The following is an 18,713-nucleotide window of genomic DNA, read 5'->3' as shown; positions in this document are numbered from 1 at the left end:
ATTAAGAAACTCTGATAGACAGTGAGAGACCAGGCTTCAGTTTCAATCAAGGACACATTTCCTCAAGATATTTATCCTGATTGCTGTTGATCTTGCGATGTCACTGCATGTACTCCATGGTGGCCATTTCTCTTGTGATGATGTCTAATGCTTATTTGTGCAGCTCTTGTAACCGGAAGCCTATGGTGACCTTCATTGACACATAGAGCAGCAAGATGGGGCGGCTTCCCCTGAGTACCATAGACCCACATGTGAGGACGAGTAAGGGTGGCAGTGCTGACTCCCTCAAATTCTACTCCACCAGCTATGCCACATCATATGGTAAGAGCACTGTCTCTCAGCCTTGCGTATCAATGTTGTGTCCTGTCAGTCTGAGAGATGATCTCTACAGTGCTAAGAGCATCAGCTGTGTCATAACTAATCTGCAAGTCTGAGTGTGTGTCATTGGCAACAGAGGTGTCCTCACCATCCACACACACGCACACTTCTATATAGAGCATGTATTTGTTTTCTATTTTATTTTGATAACTCCTCTAGTATGCTGTGATCTGCTACCCTTGTGTTCTGCAGTGGCCATCTCTGCAGATGGCATCGTGATCTGGAACTTTAGAACATCGGAAATAAGGGTCTAATTTCTTAATTTATGTTGGCATCTCGTCAGGGTAATAAATAGAGCAGCACCCCACACAGTTGCACAGAAAATCAAGATGCACACACGGAGTAAGCCACAGATGATAGAGTATCATACTTTTATGGTGTTTCCTACAGCTCCTTTAAGTGGCTCTGAAAGGTAGGTCTATGCTGAGTGCTTGCCTAAAACTAAAGAGGGTAAGCATAATACAAATCCCCGATAATTTGGCGATTTCTATAAAAGACCCGAATCGCTTGACCTCAAACACTATCAAGGGGCACATGGAAAAATCTTGTGCTTAAATTATTATAGAGCTTCATCGTGATGTGTTTGAAAATCAAGTGTAGGGCCTTGTGTAGAGTTTGGCAGATGAACTACTCTGTCGAAGAGTGACAGAGGTCCTTTCCACTGTATTACAAGTCTACTATTGCTCATCCTACGGTGGACAGGATATCCATTATGCTTTGATAAGGAGAGGATGTGGATTTACAGCCATAATAGCTGACTTTGGTACTGTGGAACCAGGTTCAAGCCCAAGCGTTGGTTCAGCATCCTGTGATTCTGGGCAAATCACTCGATCTCTCTGTGCCTCAAAAAAAAAAAAAAAAAATCTGACCATGTGCTTAGATATAAAGTGCTCAGAATAACGTGATCAGATGCCCTTGGGTTGCTCCATATAAAAATGCAAAACTAAAAAAACAAATCTGAATATGACCCAAAGTGTCTTGAAAATTGTTATTATATTTTGTCTTAGCACATGTATCATGCAATCACAGTTTTTCAACCTGAGGGTCAGATATGCTGTAGCTTTTTGCATGTACTCTAAATGTTGCATCTGTTTGATCGAGGACAGTGAATTTGCATAATCGAAGTTTGGTAAGGGTGGTGTAATCATTCATCTGAAATAATACTTGCAATAAAAATGTCCTTGGACAATTACTTCTAGCTAAGAGCTCATGTTGGGATTGTCACCTCAAAATAACATATCTTCAAGTAGAGTGCACCGAGTTGCACTGGAAGAGCGGTGATAACCCTCTGGACAGGGAATTATGGTAAACTTGAAAATATACTTTGGCAAATGTAAAACAAAAGAAAGTGTTCTCTGCCCTCAACAATTGGGAAAAACGACATGAGATAGTTGAATCTTGCAATGCCAGATTAGTCTATCCCCAAACACTTAGATGTACATTCCCTCAAATCTAGCGGTGACTGCACTATGTCAATTTATATAGACATGTAAATGATTATATATCCACTTTAGGATATGTGCTCATTAATAATTTTATGGAAATGGTACCGGTAAAAAATATAAACCTCACCATATCCTTGATGTAATTGACCCAGGCTGCTGGACCTGCAATTCCCCAGCTGCAATTGTAAAAAAAACATTATATTGACTTGGGAACTGTCCAGCTTTCGGCCCTGTTCCTGTTAGATTACATCACATGAGGTGATCTGAATCCTGGAAAGGTGCCATAGTCAAACCAAAAGAAAAAAAAAAACGGTAGCAAGTATGAAATCTAACGTATTTTGTCTTAGAAATCTATTTGACATTTTGCTAAAATGTATGCAAAGCTTTTTCTGTCGTGTTTTACTGAGTGGGTCTATGATAAAAATCTAATCTCAGTTGGGTATGTGGCGGGTTCAGGGATAGCGCCTCAGCAATGGATTATTGCTTTTCCCGTGATCGATCACACTGACGTCTGTCAAGGTCAGTGGTTTATTTTATTGCAGCTTTGTTGATGTTAGACTTTTGACCTGGTAGATAGAGAGAGGATTTAGTAGAAGCTGCATTAAAGGATATCCCAGATGAGATAATTTTAATCATGAGAATGTTGCATTAAGGCAATTTGGACTGCATTTAGGATGCGGTGCAAGACCGTCTTTATAGTCAGACAGCGGCATCTAATGGCCTTAAACAAGAGTGTGTATTAGTTCCACTGCTGTTTGGGCTCTAGCTAGCCTTCACCTTCACAATGACCGACGATCAATGCATTTTTTCTCACAAAAAATTATTGGATCCCACATACCTTGCTTACTCTATGCGGATGATTTAGTTTTGTTTAATTTGGTACCCATTGGATTATAACAGAAACGGAATGCCCTGGAGGCCGGGTGCCCAAAAACCACCTTACCATTAACCTAGAGAAAACAAAGACATTATTCCACGAGAACCAGAACTTAAAGAAAGCTAGTTTTATATATAATCTGAATGGTTTTATTTTAGAATGTGGTTGTTGTACAAATATTGGGGTTTAATAATTAAGGGAACAACATTTTCTGTCTCTTAAGATGCAGGCTGTGTTTTCAGTTGCTAAGGTAGTGAGGTTTGACCACATGTATGATGGTAACTTTATGACCCTTCTTCTTATAGTTTTTGTAGGGAAACAATGTTATTGGTGCTTTATTTCACTGAATTACTCTACCTAGATATAAGAGCACTGAGGGGTGTACTGGAATGCTGCTATTTAAAACGCTTGTTAATGATCCTTCAAGATATGTGATCCAAACTAGGGATCTGATAGCACTTCCTGGGGACTAACTGCAGGTATACGACCCTTGAAGTTTTTTTCTTGATTAAAGCTGGCCCCTCAGTTGAAGAACCCCTTCTCTATTGTCATGATCTTAACAATAGTGAGCAATGCCAGGCACGTGAGGTTGGCGGAAGGATTCATTTTGTAAAACATCTTCATAATGAACATGGATCCATAACTGGTTGGCCTCCCTTACCTTCTTAAAAATCTTGTAAGAAATGCATTAAAAAAAATAATTTATATTTATTAAGCAGACTCTTGATTTTGGACTCGTTGGTGGTTGTGGGGGACTTCTGTGCTCTTTTTTATAGTGAGATAAATTACCATATAGAAAAGTAAGAAGGGCTTTATTTTTGCTAGGATTGGTGTTTGACCTCAGAGCTCGAGGAAAAAACGTTGCATTATATAACGTCTATGTTCTATAGCATTTATCTTTTAAGTGATTGTTAATTTTATTTATTTTACTTAGCTTGGTTTTTATGTTGTAATTTATGTTTTATATGTTTGATAGTCAAAAATATCTGATAAACACACGATTTTAAATAAATACATACAAATCTACAAGTTAAAAATCCCATCAAATATTGTGGTTTGTTAACAAAGGTACATTCTTACTCAAAGAACATAGTAGGTGGTCAGACAATAAATAGGGACATTTAGGGTATTCTTGGGCTGTAAAGAGGGACACCTTCTTATCTCCATTAAGTTTCAGTCCTCTAATATTACTTCAATGTGCTACAAGTTGATGTTTCTCACTGACCGACTTTAACTTCTGTTTTTGCCTCATTGAATCAGATTGCTGTCTGTGGCGTATAAGTGACTTTGCCAAAATTAGGTTCTTAGCAGATTCTTCGTAGATTTCATAAAGACATTAACCCTTAAGAGACAGAATGGATCCCTGAGGGGCCACACACTGCAATGACAGGGACAATGACATGAGGTCTCTCAGCCTCACCCTCTGGCTTACCCTCCTACAAACGTTTATAAGTAATTTACAATGCACCAACGCTGATTCTGCCACCTAAACGTGTCCATGTCAGATGCTCCAGCAGAATGGATCAGCTACCATGTTGAATCCTTCCCTAATGGCCAGCAAGACTAGGTGAGATACAAGTCCCTTACCGGCAGTAGGGAGGATATAACCAGTGCTGTGTGCATGCAGTGTCTTGTATGAAATCCTAATTGATTAGAGTTGAGCCAGCCCCGTTTCCTCAAAGAAGACCTGAAGCTTACATGTCAGTACTCTTTTGTAAAATTTGAAGCCCTAGGTAGGCTTGTAATTGACCGAGATGTTAGGATCCATATACCTTAGTTTTAGGAGTGAAATAAGTATAACATTTTTCAGGGCATCTGCTCGTACCTGGATATCGTAGAGAGATTTAACATATTGGAGACTACTTTAACCATAGTATCTGCAGAATCCTAAGGGACAAGAACTAGTATTAGATACATATAATACAGCGTAGATGTAATTCCTTTACTAAGTACACTAACTGAGTTGCTTCAACTTCAGAGAAATTTATTTAGCATCTTCTCCACGGTAAGGTAACAAGTAGTTTCCGCTGCAAAATTTACAGAAAAGTTGCCCATGGAGGTATCCTGTGCTGCTTCAACACTCCAACTTGTAACGGTGCTTGGTGGGAAAATGGGCACCGCCACTGTTTTTCCAGTGAAGTGCAGAGTATGTTTATTTTATCTCTTCATTCTTCCATCATAGATAGTGGTGTAAAAGTGTTAAATTTAAAAAGTGCATTGTGCGATGTAATGTGTTTCCGCCTGCTGGCCAGCCTTTATCACAGGAAAAATAAATAGCAACTATTTTTAATATCTATCTATCTATCTATCTATCTATCTATCTATCTATCTATCACATGCTCTAGCTTAAGGACACGGAGCCTTTCCTGTTCTTGTGGAAGGAGCCAGCATACATCCTGTCCATGTGTATCTGTGCCCTACCCTCGTGTAAAATCACTGGCTTTCTTCTACCCTATTGGTAGGATCTGTGTCCCACTCTAGTGTACGATCCTGTTGTGTCCTGCCTCATTCGTTGCTATCTAGTGATGTTTCATATTTTTCTCTTCACACTTAGGAAAGGAGGGTTTTTCTCCTCGGCGCGGACAACACGCGGGCGCTGGCTACAATTCCAACCTGCGCTCCACTGTGCGCTACAGTCCTAGTTTGGACAGAGTGGATAATCCTTCTCTTGGGTAAGTACAGATACCATAGAATCCCTAGAAGTATGCACCTTCTATTACCCTGCCTTGGAGTAAGTACACACTATCTACAATGTTGCTGAAGAGTAAATACACACTGCTTTTATTCCTCCTTTGTGGTAAGAACACCCTTGCTATTACATGCGCGTAATCATGCCTGTCCCATCCACTTTTATTTACATTTAGCGCCACTAGGACAGAACTGCTGGAGAAGTACATATCAAGAAATTGATTACTGCGCAGGAATTTGTTGAATGCATAACATATCCTTGGTTGCCATATTGCTTTTCATAACAGGCCCAAATTAGCAGTGGCATTCAGTGGAAAGTAAATATCCACAATATATAGACAGCATTAGAGTAATTAATGCATTGGTCAGCGAGATAAATAGCTTGATCATGAGACCATTGTGCTATCTACCCCGGTGTGTGGCCCTGTGGTGCCTTCTTGGCATAACTCCAGACTTGGTACTAAGGGGCAGATTTATACTTTTTCACGCAAAACTGCGTTAGCTTAATTTTGCGTGAAAAAGTATAGCACCGGCTAGCACCATTCCAAGCCGCCGCCGGGTGCCATATTTATGGAATGGCGCTAGCCGTCACTAATGCCCTGTAACCGTCTTTCGAAAGGACACTAACAGGGCTGGGAGGCGTAGGGGAAACCGGGGCTTGTGCACCGAATTATGGCGCTACACTGTTCAGATCCAGAAAAAATTCCTCTCAGCAGTGTAACGCCATTTTCTGGTGCCATTTTCTGGTGCAGAACCCACATGGACATGGCTACTGTCATAGTAAAGACATACTACATACATACATACATGGAGCCATGCCCACCACACCAATGGCCATGCCCGGGGTACAAAGGTCCCCTGGGCATGGCCATTGGGGCAGTGCCGTGCAGGGGGCCTCAAGTCAGGACCCCGAGCGGTGTTGGAGAAAAAAAATATATATACTTACTGGGACTTACCTGGGATGGGTCCCACATCCTTAAGTGTCCTCCTGGTGTGGGTGGAGGTGGGTGGGGTTGTCCCTGGGGCCAGGGAAGGGTCTCTGACCATGGACATATGCCTACAGGTCCCCTTACGCCTGCCCATACCCAGGCATTAAATAATGGCGCTAAGCTAGCTTAGCACCGTTATTTAAGGCCCCCATCCTGCCGTGCTGGATTTTAGCACAGAGGGATAAAAATGGCACAAAGGCCATATCTTCCTTTTCTGGACGGGAACGCCTACATTGCATCTCATTGACGCAAGGTAGGTTTTCCTGTCCAGAGAACGACGTTATCTCCATAACTTAGCGCTGAGTATAAATATGGAGTTAGGTTTTTGCTGAATTAGCGTAAAAAAATGACTCTAATTCAGCGCAAACCGAGTATAAATATGGGCCTAAGATGTCTAACGTGGCCAAGCAATGAGCACAGTCTTGGGCCCTGATTTATACTTTTTGGTGCAAAACTGCACTAACTCAGTTTTGCACCAATATGTTTAGCGCTGGCTTGCACCATTTCTGTGCACCAGCTGGCTTGCACCATTTATGGAATGGTGCAAGCCGGTGCAAAGGGTAGGCTAGTGTAAAAAAAAAAAGGAGGTAAGTCGGGTGGGGCTGGCGGTATGGAAGAAGGGGGTTTTGCATCAAAAAATGACGTTAGGCAGGTTAGAGTAAAAAAAAAATGACTTTCACCTGCCTAGAGTCATTTTCTGATGCAAAACCATTCATACTACATGACTCCTGTCTTAGGAAAAGCTAGGATTCATGCCCACCACCCCAATGGCCAGCACAGGAAACCAGGGTCCCCTGGGCATGGCCATTGCACCCAGTGCCATGTAAGGGGGCCCATTTCAGGACCCCCAGTGGCATGGTATCAAAACAAAATACTTACCTGTACTTACGTATACTTACCTGGGATGGGGTCCCCCGTCCTCTGCTGTCCCTCTGGTGTGGGTGGGCGTGTTCCTGGGGCCAGGGGAGGGCACCTGTGGGCTTATTCCATTGTGTTTCACCATGGAAATAGGCCCACAGGTCCCCTAACGCCTGCCCTGACCCAGGCGTTAAAAAATGGGGCAAAGAAAGCTTTGCATCATTTTTTTCCCCTCCTCCCTCCCGTGCACCATTTTTGCACGGGAGTATAAACATGGTGTTAAGGCCATAGAGTCATTTTTGCACGGGAACGCCTACCTTGCATCTCATTAAGGCAAGGTAGGTTTCCACTTCCAAAAAATGACTAACTCCATTCATTCGGTGCAAAAAGAGTATAAATATGCCCCTTGATGTGCCTTTATGTTCCAACACTTAGCCCAGTAGAAGGTGACAGAAATGCCCAGTCCAGGGTTAAGTATTCACATTGTGCTTGAAAAGAATCATCTCTGGAAGTTCTATCCAAGCTTTACACCCCTCCATGTTGATGGTGGTGGAAGGCAATCCAGCAGTACAGAGCCTGCATATGGCTCCTGGATGTGCAGACCCATGGTACCAGTGAGGGACTTGAGTGTCATCAGATTTAGAACGGCATTCTAAGCCATGCATTTTTCTTCCCCTGCAGGGAGAACTCAAGCTCCTTTTATGGAGACTGACCAATTTGTTCAAAGTGTCCTAAACTAGTTGCCCCCCCAATGATGTAGTCACTGGATCCGTTTGCCTTTTGTTGAGCTGACTTCCATAAACACAGCTGTGAGCCAGCATCAAGACCTTTGGTAGCCTGTTGGATGGACCTTTCTCCATCAGACTGTCCTAAACAATGATACAGTGGGCTCAGAGGAGAAATAAGATGACTCATGCCATTCTGGGAAGGCTCAGTTGCCTAATGAGGTCTGATCGTGTTTATGTCCTCTGGGATGTAAGAGGGGTTGCAGGTACCTACTTTCCCCAGTAGGTACAACCTGAGGTACTGTTTTCCTGAATAGCCAGATATTCTGAATCTGACCAGGCATGCCAGAAGCCCAGCTCTTTTAATTTCAATTTGTTTTTATTATCAATGGTTCAGACAATTTTGAAAAACATAGATGACGGCCCTGCCTAAAACCTCTATAAATAGGAAATCCCCTACTTTATCTTATGTTTATAAATATGGTGGTCCTTAACTGATAATACAAAGCCTGCAGTATATATAAACAAATATTAAAGAGAAGTTAAATGGCAATGCATAGCACAGTAAATTCCAATTCAGTAGGTCAAAGTCTTTCTCTGCATCAGCCAAGATAGCAACAAATGGGCTCATCATTGTATTTGCTACATTTATATTAGCCAATAAATCTATGATGTTCTTACCTATACTTCACCCTTTTATAAAACCCTGTTGTGGTTTAGGGTAGGAGACCAGCCTGTATTCTTTGAGTAAAAAACTTACATGTAAATGTTGCTTTTGGTATTAAACAATGGTATTGGGCAAAAAGATTAGCATAGCATTGAGTCTTTCTCAAGGTTTCCGAAATAATGCTGATTTATGGGTCTGACCTGTATGACTAACATCAATGCAGACAGCCTACCATAGTATTAATATTTTACCTAATTATACTGTCTGTATTTCGGAAGAAATTCTATCAGGGGCCACAGATTGACTTTTTTTTTATTTCCAAGAATTACTTCTATAATTTCCTGACTCATAATCTCTTATACACGCTGAGCTAGCCCCTGATTGAAGGGAGAATAAGACAGCACAGACTATGGGTCTCATTATGACATTGGCGGTAAATGCCGCCTACTGCCACAGCGACAGGCGCCAACGTCGCCTTGGCTACCAGCCGCCAACCGCATTATGACTGTAGACGGAATACCGCCAGAAGGCTGTCGGTATTCCGTTGACAGTCATGGCGGTGGACATGAGCCATGATACGGCCTGGCGGTGTTTTGCTGGCGGACGCTGCTGCTGGCAGCAGCGCCGCGTCCCGGCTCCTGCGGAGGACCCCCTACAAACAGGTAAGTCGGGTTCTCCGACAGTAGAGGGGACTGGAGGATGTTGTGTGTGGGGGTGTTGTGTGTGTGGGGGGTGTGTGTCTGTTTTTGTATGCGTGCATGCGGGTGTGAGTCGCGTGGAATGCGTGTGTGAATGAATGAATGAATGTGAGTGTACGTGTATGTTGTGCGTTGTGAATGCGTGTGTGCTACAATGTATGTTAGTGTGTGTTGCGGAGTGTGGGTATATATGTGTGCGTGCGTGGGAGGATGTGGGTATGCGTGTGTATGTGTGCGTGTGTGGTGTGTGGATGTCAGGGGGGGTCAGGCGAGCGAAGGGGAGGTTGGGGGAGGACTCTGGGGCGTGGGAAGGGGGAAGGGCAGACCCCTATCAGTGCCAGGGAAGGAGTTCCCTGGCACTGATAGTGCCTACCGCCATGGTTTTCAGGGCGGTAGATTTGCCACGAAAACCATGGTGGTAGGCGGGGTCATAATCCCAAGGGTGGGATTGTGACGCCCGCCTGGCTGGAGACCGAAGTCTCCAGCCCTGAGGCTGTTACCACCCTGGCGGACGGAGTGGTACATCGGCGGTTTGGCTTGAGCCAAACCGCCAATGTCATAATTTGGGAAAAGGTACCACCAGCCTGTTGGCAGTACCTTTCCCCAAATTACTGCCGTCTGCAGGGTCATAATGACCCCCTATATCTTGTTTCAATTGATTGAAATTCACAAGCTAAGAGTACAATTCAAAAAAGAAAAATGCCTTTTGAATCTCAGCATCAGGCCTTAAATTTGTGTTTTCCCACCTTGTTAAGTTTACCTTTTCATTTTATTTTTAACAGTTTGCCAAACAAGAAATGGACCACATTTCTCACTTTTTTCATAGATGTTTGTCGACATGCAATGATTTTTATTTGAGCAAGATATACTTCCCTTTGAGTATTTAACTTCCTTTATAAGAGATCTTTGGGTAGCTTCTTCAGCTTCAACCTGCAGATAATTTAGCAAAAGCTGTATTTCTTAACTAAAATGTTCTCTTTCTGGCCTCCTATTACTTCCCACCCTATATGTAAACTGTGCGAGAAGGCTTTGTATGAATTTCAAATCGTAAATATGTGGTGTAAGTTAATGTTAGTGATTAAATAATTAATTGTTTGTTATTTAATAAAATGAATAAACTGTGGGTTCTGTAATAAAAGTCAATCACTCATCTAATGTGATTTTAGACTGCTGGGCTCATCTTAATGCAACGCTGTTGAAATTATAGAATGAGCTGAAAGATGGCGGGTAGTTGTAATATGTTTCCTACTTTCTTGGACAATGAAGATGATGTAACAAACATTAAATCCAGTGGCGGCAGGTGACATTTGAAAGTGGTGGGGTGTAAACGTTCGGGATGAGTGAGCAGTTGCGAACGAGCCCAACTGTCATTAGCGGAATTAAGGGGTTGGGGGAGAGGTTCTCCCCCCTGAGATTCTTTTTTTAAAAGAGCGGGCAAAGGGTGCATTTTTAAGTAAATTTGAGAAAGCAAAGAGGTTAATAAGGCAATTGTGAAAGTGTAGTTATGACATCAATAAAGAGATTCCATATGCGCCATTATTTGTAATTTGGGTGAGATAACATCGGGAGTAAGCAGTAAAAAACAGTTTGCTTTTTACCCCATTTTACCTGCTAATGTTTGCATAGGAAGGCTACTCAGACACAGGAGTGAATGCGATGTGCAGTCAATTTCTGATAGACGCTAGTGCAAGCATACATTGTTTGCACTAGCTAAAAAGGGTGCAAGCTTTGTGTTTGCACCACTTAGAACTAGCACATGGGTCTTATATGTGCTCGGTGAAATGGAGTTGTAAAGCCCAATATTGCACATTACTGGGCCATGCATCTGTAAAGCAGAAGCACTCCAAAAAATGCGATTCAGGCCAAACTCAGCCATCTGCTATGGGCAGCCATGTGAAGGCCGCGTCACAGCAGAGCACCTGTGCTCGGACCCCCAAAGCCAGTGGCCCAAGATGTTGCTAAAAAGGGTTAATTTGGGTAGAAATACATAATTTTTAGTAAAGCCAGTCACTGCAGTACATTTTAAAACCTAAGTTTGCTATTCTTCAGACTGAACACTCTTAAAATATACTGCTTACTAGTATCACTGACGTGACTCCTACAACTTTTAATCCTCCTTGTCTTTTGTAACATTTCCTCTCTGGACTGATTTACATGTTTATGATGTGTGTGATGTAAAGCGCTCTTGCACCCTACACTGGTATGAGTAGTGCTGTAAAGCAAATGACATGCATGGGAGAGAGGTGCTATGGAAAGATGAGGGGTGGAGATGAAGGAGTGTGGTGGTGAGGGAATTTGTGGAGAAGGAGGTTTTGGGGTGGGGGCACCAACAAAGACTGTTTCACTGGGCGCCACCAGCATTAAAGCAGGCCCTGACCACACCCTCCCATAGCTAGCAACAAGCCAAAGCCGGGATGGCTAGGAAACCTCAAATCAGATGTTACATGGCCCATGGAGATTATAGATACCTATCGGAGAAGGAACAGTCAGTGACTTTAGCACAAGTGGTTTGGACAGCAGGCAAAGCCAATATAAGGGGGAAATAATTAGCAACTCATATCTTCGCCAAAAAGAAGCAGTGTGACTGCGCACCCAATCTCCTGCAAGACCGGATAAAAACACGGACTCGCACCTACAAGTTAACCCGCTCTTTTAATGATTTGTGTGCATTGGTAACAGCCAGATAAGAACTACATCAAATCCTTACGACTATTAACTGAAATAGCGCCACTACTAAAAAAGACTGGCCAACCATCCTCCCAAAATCTGAGCCTTCCTTTAGAAATACTGCACCTTCCGAACATCCCTGACTGCATCAGTGGAGTGGGAAGCCAAACAATAAGAGTCAGAAATATGGCGGAGAGGTGGGCGAGCCAGAGAAATGATTTGAAGAGCCCAGCCTGGACTCCGAGTCGGGTTTGGCACTAAGAGACACAGCACGAGCCGAAACAGCACAAATCATCACGTTAATCCTCCACGTTCTCCCATATCTCCTGGCTGCCTTGTCTTCCTTCTCTTGCTATCTCTTTCTTTCCGTTTCTCCTGCTCTTCTCACTGCCATCTACTCCATTTTTTAAATATTTGCTCCTTTTTCCCTCCTCCATCTGTTTCTCGCTTACTTTCGCTCTTGCTCCCGGAGTCTAACTAATTCTCTCTGTTCATCTCGCTTTCTTCGGGACACACATACAGTGACACTCATAGCTAGTGTAAAAGGTCATTTATTTAGGACAGGATTTACATAAACATCAATAACTTTGAACTGTATAACTCCCTTTTGCCCAACCTTAACTTAAAAGCTTCCCTATGCCCTTCACTGTCTCTTCCAATGGCTCTCTTCAAATCTCCTCCCCTAGGCACTCCCCTATTCCTTTCATGCCCTCCTTGTTTGTAACATCCCACCCCCCCATTCCGATCCTTCACCTCGTTTTTCCCCTTGGAAGGGGGACAAGCCCGCATCTGGCTCTCCTCCCTCCCCCATTTCCTGCCAACCAGCAAAACCCACGTGGCGTTTTGCTGCCCCACCCCTTGTTTACGATACTGTCTCTTCCTTTTTATTCCCTGATCCACAGATTCTCTCCCCATACATTTTCCAACATCAACCTCAACTCCGTCAAATAGTACGCATTTCCTAATTGCGATAAGTGCACACCATCCTCTCTGAACAATGCCCCATCTTGTTCCTTAATGTCCTCGTGCCTCAGTACCTTAATCCCTTGGGCCCAGCAAAATACCCTCATTGCTCTGTTCAGCTTTTTCCGAGCCCGCTCAATGACTCCATGATTGATTTCTCCTCTCCATACCCGTCTGGGTACGAATTCCGTCCACACCAAACATGTCCCACATAGTTTTTGCTTCAATAGCTCCAAGTCCTTCTGCATGAACTGAATCAATGTGAGCCCTGATGGCTTCATCAAATCATTCTCCCCCAAATGGATCAGTAATAAGTCCGGACATCCCCACTGCAGCAAATTCCCTGTGATAAATGGAAGTAAACTCCCCCACCTCATGCCGCTCTTCCCCCACCAACGAACTTCGTGGTGTCTGCTGGGCAGTCCCATTGATCTGCTGTAAATTTGTTTTTCTGCGAATTTCACCGCCCAGTGAACGAACGAGTGACCGACCAGCCATATCACCATCTTATCCTTCTGCAGCCCGGCTACGCATCCTGCAAAGAAAAAACACTATAACAAATGTGGTGAACATCTAAAACCCATCACCCCCCTCCCTAACCTGTATTTCCTCAAGGCCTAACATAACGCTCACAGCATCTAGATTTCCATCTACCTATCGCTTTGATCTTGGCCCAGTCCCAACCTAAATGAGCTGCCGCTGTAGCTGCCCCAATCCTGAAGGAATGTGTTCCGAAATCCCCTGCTCGCCGCCCCGTCCGTCCCAGCGCCATCCTCAAAACTTGCAACAACTGATAGCTAGTAAGTTTCCTGCCTGAAGCATGCACGAACACCCCTGTTTCCCCGGCCACTCTCAACTTCTGTTTGAAAACCATCCACTCTTTCACCGGGCACGCTAGCTCATCTCCTCCTTTTTCTAACCATACCCATTTCCCCTTACCTAACTGGTCCGTCTTGGACCGCCTGAGCCATATCCCCAACCTTTCCTTGTGCATGCAAACCTCTTTCACTTTCACACCACACTCTTTCCCTATGCCCAACAGTTTGGAGACTCTAAACGCGCCGAAAAACATCCAAACCATGCACAACCGAAAAAAGTCCTACTTCGTACTCATCCACACAACACACTGGCAAGACATGCAACAGTTCTCGCAATATCTCAAAAGTAATGGGTTCTCTTGCCATACTTGCTACCCCGTCCCTGACCCTGCCCTAACCTTTCAACATTTTACCTAATAAATCATTGCGTGCCGGATCCGTACCAAAGAAAAGTTTCCCATAGAATGAGACACCTGCCAACTTTCCTCCTATTGTGGCCAGGGATAGACCCTCCTCAATCAAAGACAGCACAAAGCATAAAGCTCGCGCCTTCAAAGCCTGTGACCCTTGTGCCCAAAAATTGCCCAAAAACGCCTCAAAAGATTGAAACTCCAACCATGCGAGCCTGTAACTTCGCCGCGTAGATACCGCTAAAGACATCTCCACCTACCCCGAGATCATCATGCCCCCTACTCCCAAATGTCTCCCGGGACCGCAGTCTTGTTCAGTTTCGCTCCTGGTGCCAACTCGCGAAAACGCCGCCACTGTGAACGAGATAGGGAGTCTGCAATCTCATTGTAAACCCCCGGAAGGTGTGCAGCTTTAAAAACAACATTGAGAGATAAACATTGCAGCATAAATTGTCGTAATAAATGTAAAACTCTGAGGTCCCTTGCCCTCTGTCTGTTAACCAACTCAACTACCGTCATGTTGTCTACCTGAAAAACCACCGTCCTGTTGGCCAATTCCTGTCCCCAGACCGCCAGTGCCACTAATAAAGGGAAAAAACTCAAGGAAGGCAATGCTCCTCCCCTGTTGTAACCATTGACGGGCCATGTTTCAGCGCACCACCTCCTGTCCCAGTAGATGCCGAAGCCAGCCGCCCCTGCCGCATTCGAAAATACTTGAACCTGCCAGACCGTATCTGAGTCACCAAAAGACATTGGTACCCCATTAAATTTCTTCAGGAAAATCTCCATACCTTGATGTCTTCTCTCAGAGCCAAGGAAACACTTATCCTATGACGAGGTAACACTGCACCCGACATGGACAATCCCAATCGTCTACAGAAAGTACGTCCTCCCCTCACTACCCTACACGCAAAGTTGAGATATCCTAGCAATTTCTGTGCGGTTCGTAAGTCCATTTAGTGTCCGCACAAATGTTAGGAATTCCAGTATGTCAGTCACTTTTGACACTGGCAACCTACCCACCATTGTTTCCGCATCTAATTCGATGCCCAAAAAGGTCAAAATTGTTGGCGGTCCCTCTGTCTTTTCCGGGGCCAATGGCACTCCTGCCTGCAGCGCTAGCCTCTGAAAGGCTGCCAAAGCCTGACCACATGCTCCGGATGCAGCTGCCCCTACAAATAGAAAATCATCTAGATAGTGCATCACTGCCCTGTGGCCACTCGTCTTAACAAAAACCCACTGTAAAAAGGTGCTGAACGTCTCAAATAACGCACATGATATCGCGCACCCCATCGGTAAAACCCTGTCCACATATATGGCACCGTCCAACTGCATGCCTAAGAGGTCAAAATCTGCTGGATGAATGGGTAACAACCGAAAGGCTGACTGTATGTCACATTTAGCCATTTCCTCTTTTATCCCGCACCTCAAAACTAACTTCACCGCATCATCCACCGAGGCGTAAATTACCCTAGTGTCCTCTTACACGATAAAATCGTTTACCAACGCACCTTCCGGCCATGACAGATGATGTATCAAACGGAACTTGCCTGGCGCTCTTTTGGGTACCACCCCTAAAGGGGATATCATCAAGTGATCAGTTGGCCAATCAAAAAACGGACCAGCTATTCTCCCGAGTGCTACCTCCTTCTCTAATTTATCCCGTACTACCTGGGGCTGTTCCTTAGCAGACCGCAAATTGTCTGCCCACCTCCTTTGCCGGGGACCTTGATAGCCTACCCTAAAACCTTCTCGAAAACCCTATTCCAGTTGTCGCGCCTTGTCCGAGTCTGAATACCTGTGCAACCAAGGCAGCAACACCTCCAATCTAACTGGTGTAGGACCCTTTTGGAGCAGGGGCTCCTTGGGAGCCTCTTCCTCTCGCCGCCCTCCATTGTTCTGCAGGGCTGGTAAGGGAGAAACACTGAATGACTGGATGACGGCCCCCGCACTTGGAGCAATCATGTTTAAACCTACACTGTGCCCGTGAGCATAAACCCTTATTGAAGTTCCAACAAGCCCCCGTGTTGGACGCCGGCGTTTTTGAAGCAGTGCCCGCCCCTCCCGAGGCAGGGCGTGCCTGAAAAGGCTTATATATTACTGGCAGTCCACTCGCCGTATGAGTGGACGCCGATGCCTGTGCCGATGCCATCCATTGCATCCATAACTCCGGATCTACGTCTCCCCACTGCTTTTCTGGGTTTACGCTCACCCGGGCCCTAAACTCCTCGTCATAACTCAGCCATGCAAACCCCCCAAAGTGCATCTGTGCCTTCCTAATAATGTCCATGTATTTGAATAGCGCAATGGCCCTGTCTGGATACATTTCGCAATATATACTGGCAAAGATCAGGAATGTGGACGTCCAATTGTCCATTGTAATAGGAACCCTGGGCCTACGCGCCAACTCCCATTCCTCCTCTTTAGATCCTTCCTTGGCCTGTATGTCCCTGTGGAGTAGCTTAAACACGTCTACGTATTCATGTTTCCAGTTCCTTGCCTTAATCTTTTCTGCAACATGGGACCCCAGGGGCATGGCCAAACCTATGTACGGGAGACGCTTCTTATGAATTCCCCCTTCCTTGTCCTCGGTGTTCGTGTCTTCCCCTGTCGTCTGACTACCTATCGTTGTGACCGTGGTGGATGCCGCCTCCTTGTCCTTTGTCACGTCCCCCTTCTGTACCGAAACCACACTTGGAGTCTCTAACACTGACCCATCTCCTACACCTATGGATTTGCTAGTGCATGCAGCCTTATTAACCTCCCCCCCGTCGCCCCAGACAGACCACCATCTCCCCTTACCTTCGACCGTCTCCCCCAAAGTATGCGGTGCTCTCCTCATCGCTCTGCCACGTGGCCTTGTTTGCCGTAATCCTGTTGGCCCTTCGGCCACGCCGGTGTCCTGAAAAACAAAGGCAGAGGCAGGGGTTGCGCCGCACTTGCGCCCACGCCCCCCCCTTTCTTGACACCCCTCACCTCCTCATCTTGTATCTCTCCATCTTCCCAATCATCCCCATCTTCCTCATAATCCAATTCCAACTCTTCCTTGCCTACCCAGTCACCCTTGTTTTCAACGTATCCCTGTGACTTTGTTGCCGGTGTTTCTGTTGACACTTGCCCCACACGGCGCACACCATCGTTGTGATACCCACGCTTCCACGCAGTAGAGAAGGCCGCCGCAGACCCCTCTATTGCTTCGGACCAACGCGATTGGGCCGTATTGCGCCCAGTTGGCACCCACCTTCTCTTGCCAACCTCCGTTGCTGGCATCGTATTGTCTCTTCCCATGTGGCCGTATGCACCACTGGGACTTCCTATGCCGACCCGCCCTTCGGCCGCACGAGCCTCCTGATCCCTACCCGTTTCCGTCTGCGGTATCCAGACCCAGCTTCCTGCACCTGACCCATCCGGCTGATTCCCCCTCATGTCTGTGGCTTCCTTACCTTTTTTGTTGTCTTCGCGGTGTGGACGCGCTTCCTCCCTGTCTTTACATAACTGTGCCCACCTGGTCTCGGTTTCTGCCACAGCCTGACGCTGCTCGCGGATTCTGGCTTCCAAATCCCATGCGTCTGCCTGGTCCCATGTTCCCTGTGCGGTCCCGGGGGCCCCATCGCACCGGCCTCCTCACTTGTCTTGTGTTTTGCTGGTCTCGCCTGTCGCGTGGTGGGCGTGGGTCTGTCTGCCCCCCCCTGGATTTCCCTGCGTATTTCCCTTGCTTCTTGGCTGGGGCCCCATTCCCCATTGCTTGGTTGGCCCCACCCCTGGGGCAGGACAGGTCTAACGGGGTCTGAATACCACTGGGCACGACCATCCCCTTGCCACCCGGTGGCCTGCCCTGCCGTGATGTCTCCTTCCCCGCCGGGGGGCCTGCCCGCTGGTGTGCCTGTGCAGCCTGCTCCTGTGGTCCCTGGGCCTGGGTCCTGTGTGCCCTGGGTTTTCCCGCTGAAAATTAAGGGACTGAGCATGTCAGGAGTCCCCAACCGCACCTCTGGAACCTGTTCCTGCCTCCCCGGGACTTCATCCTTGTTCCCCTCTGAATCCTGCGACTCGCATGCGGCGATTGCCGCCGCCACTCCGCTTGACGCAGCCCGCGTTGGCCGTGTCATGCCAACCCAGGCCTGTTCCAGGACCCCGGGCCTGAGCAAATCCGCCTGGCCGGCTTCGCCTAAAACGCGAAGCGCGGCCCTGACCGCCTCCGCGTCGTGGCCGGTTGCCATGGCGCTGCACTACCCTCACCCAACTCAAAATGCGTGGCCTTGTCCCAGCGCTGGGGCCCCCACCCCGGGCCTGAGCTGCCTGTGCCTGCTCGCCCTCTGGCCTATCACTTTGAGTATGCCTCTCTCAGAAATGTGCTCCAAGCCAAAGCCCCTATTGGTTTGCAGACCCCTCCTGTTGTGCCCCAGAATCTATGCTGTCCTCAGTGTGGCCCCATTGCTATCTGCTTGGCTGCTAGTAGTCGCGCTGTATTGTCAAAAAACCTTGTTATTCACGGCCTGCCTTTAACTATTGGGCGTTCGTGCTTCCAGCGCG

General features: G+C 46.1%; 1 protein-coding gene across 4 annotated transcripts in view; it reads left to right on the top strand.

Annotated features, from left to right (window-relative positions):
* Positions 1 to 18,713, top strand: part of SAXO4 (stabilizer of axonemal microtubules 4) — a 194,745-nt gene that overhangs the window by 39,799 nt on the left and 136,233 nt on the right. For all 4 annotated transcript variants that reach the window (XM_069223248.1, XM_069223250.1, XM_069223249.1 and 1 more), the window contains 2 exons: positions 164 to 321; positions 5,255 to 5,372. In XM_069223248.1, coding sequence (XP_069079349.1) covers positions 216 to 321; positions 5,255 to 5,372 — 224 coding nt within the window. In that variant the 5' untranslated portion in view covers positions 164 to 215. The remainder of the gene's footprint in view (positions 1 to 163; positions 322 to 5,254; positions 5,373 to 18,713) is intronic.

The sequence above is a fragment of the Pleurodeles waltl genome, chromosome 3_1 (assembly GCF_031143425.1).
Source record: "Pleurodeles waltl isolate 20211129_DDA chromosome 3_1, aPleWal1.hap1.20221129, whole genome shotgun sequence".
NCBI classification, from domain to species: Eukaryota; Metazoa; Chordata; class Amphibia; order Caudata; family Salamandridae; genus Pleurodeles; species Pleurodeles waltl.
This window is presented reverse-complemented; position numbering and strand designations above follow the sequence as displayed.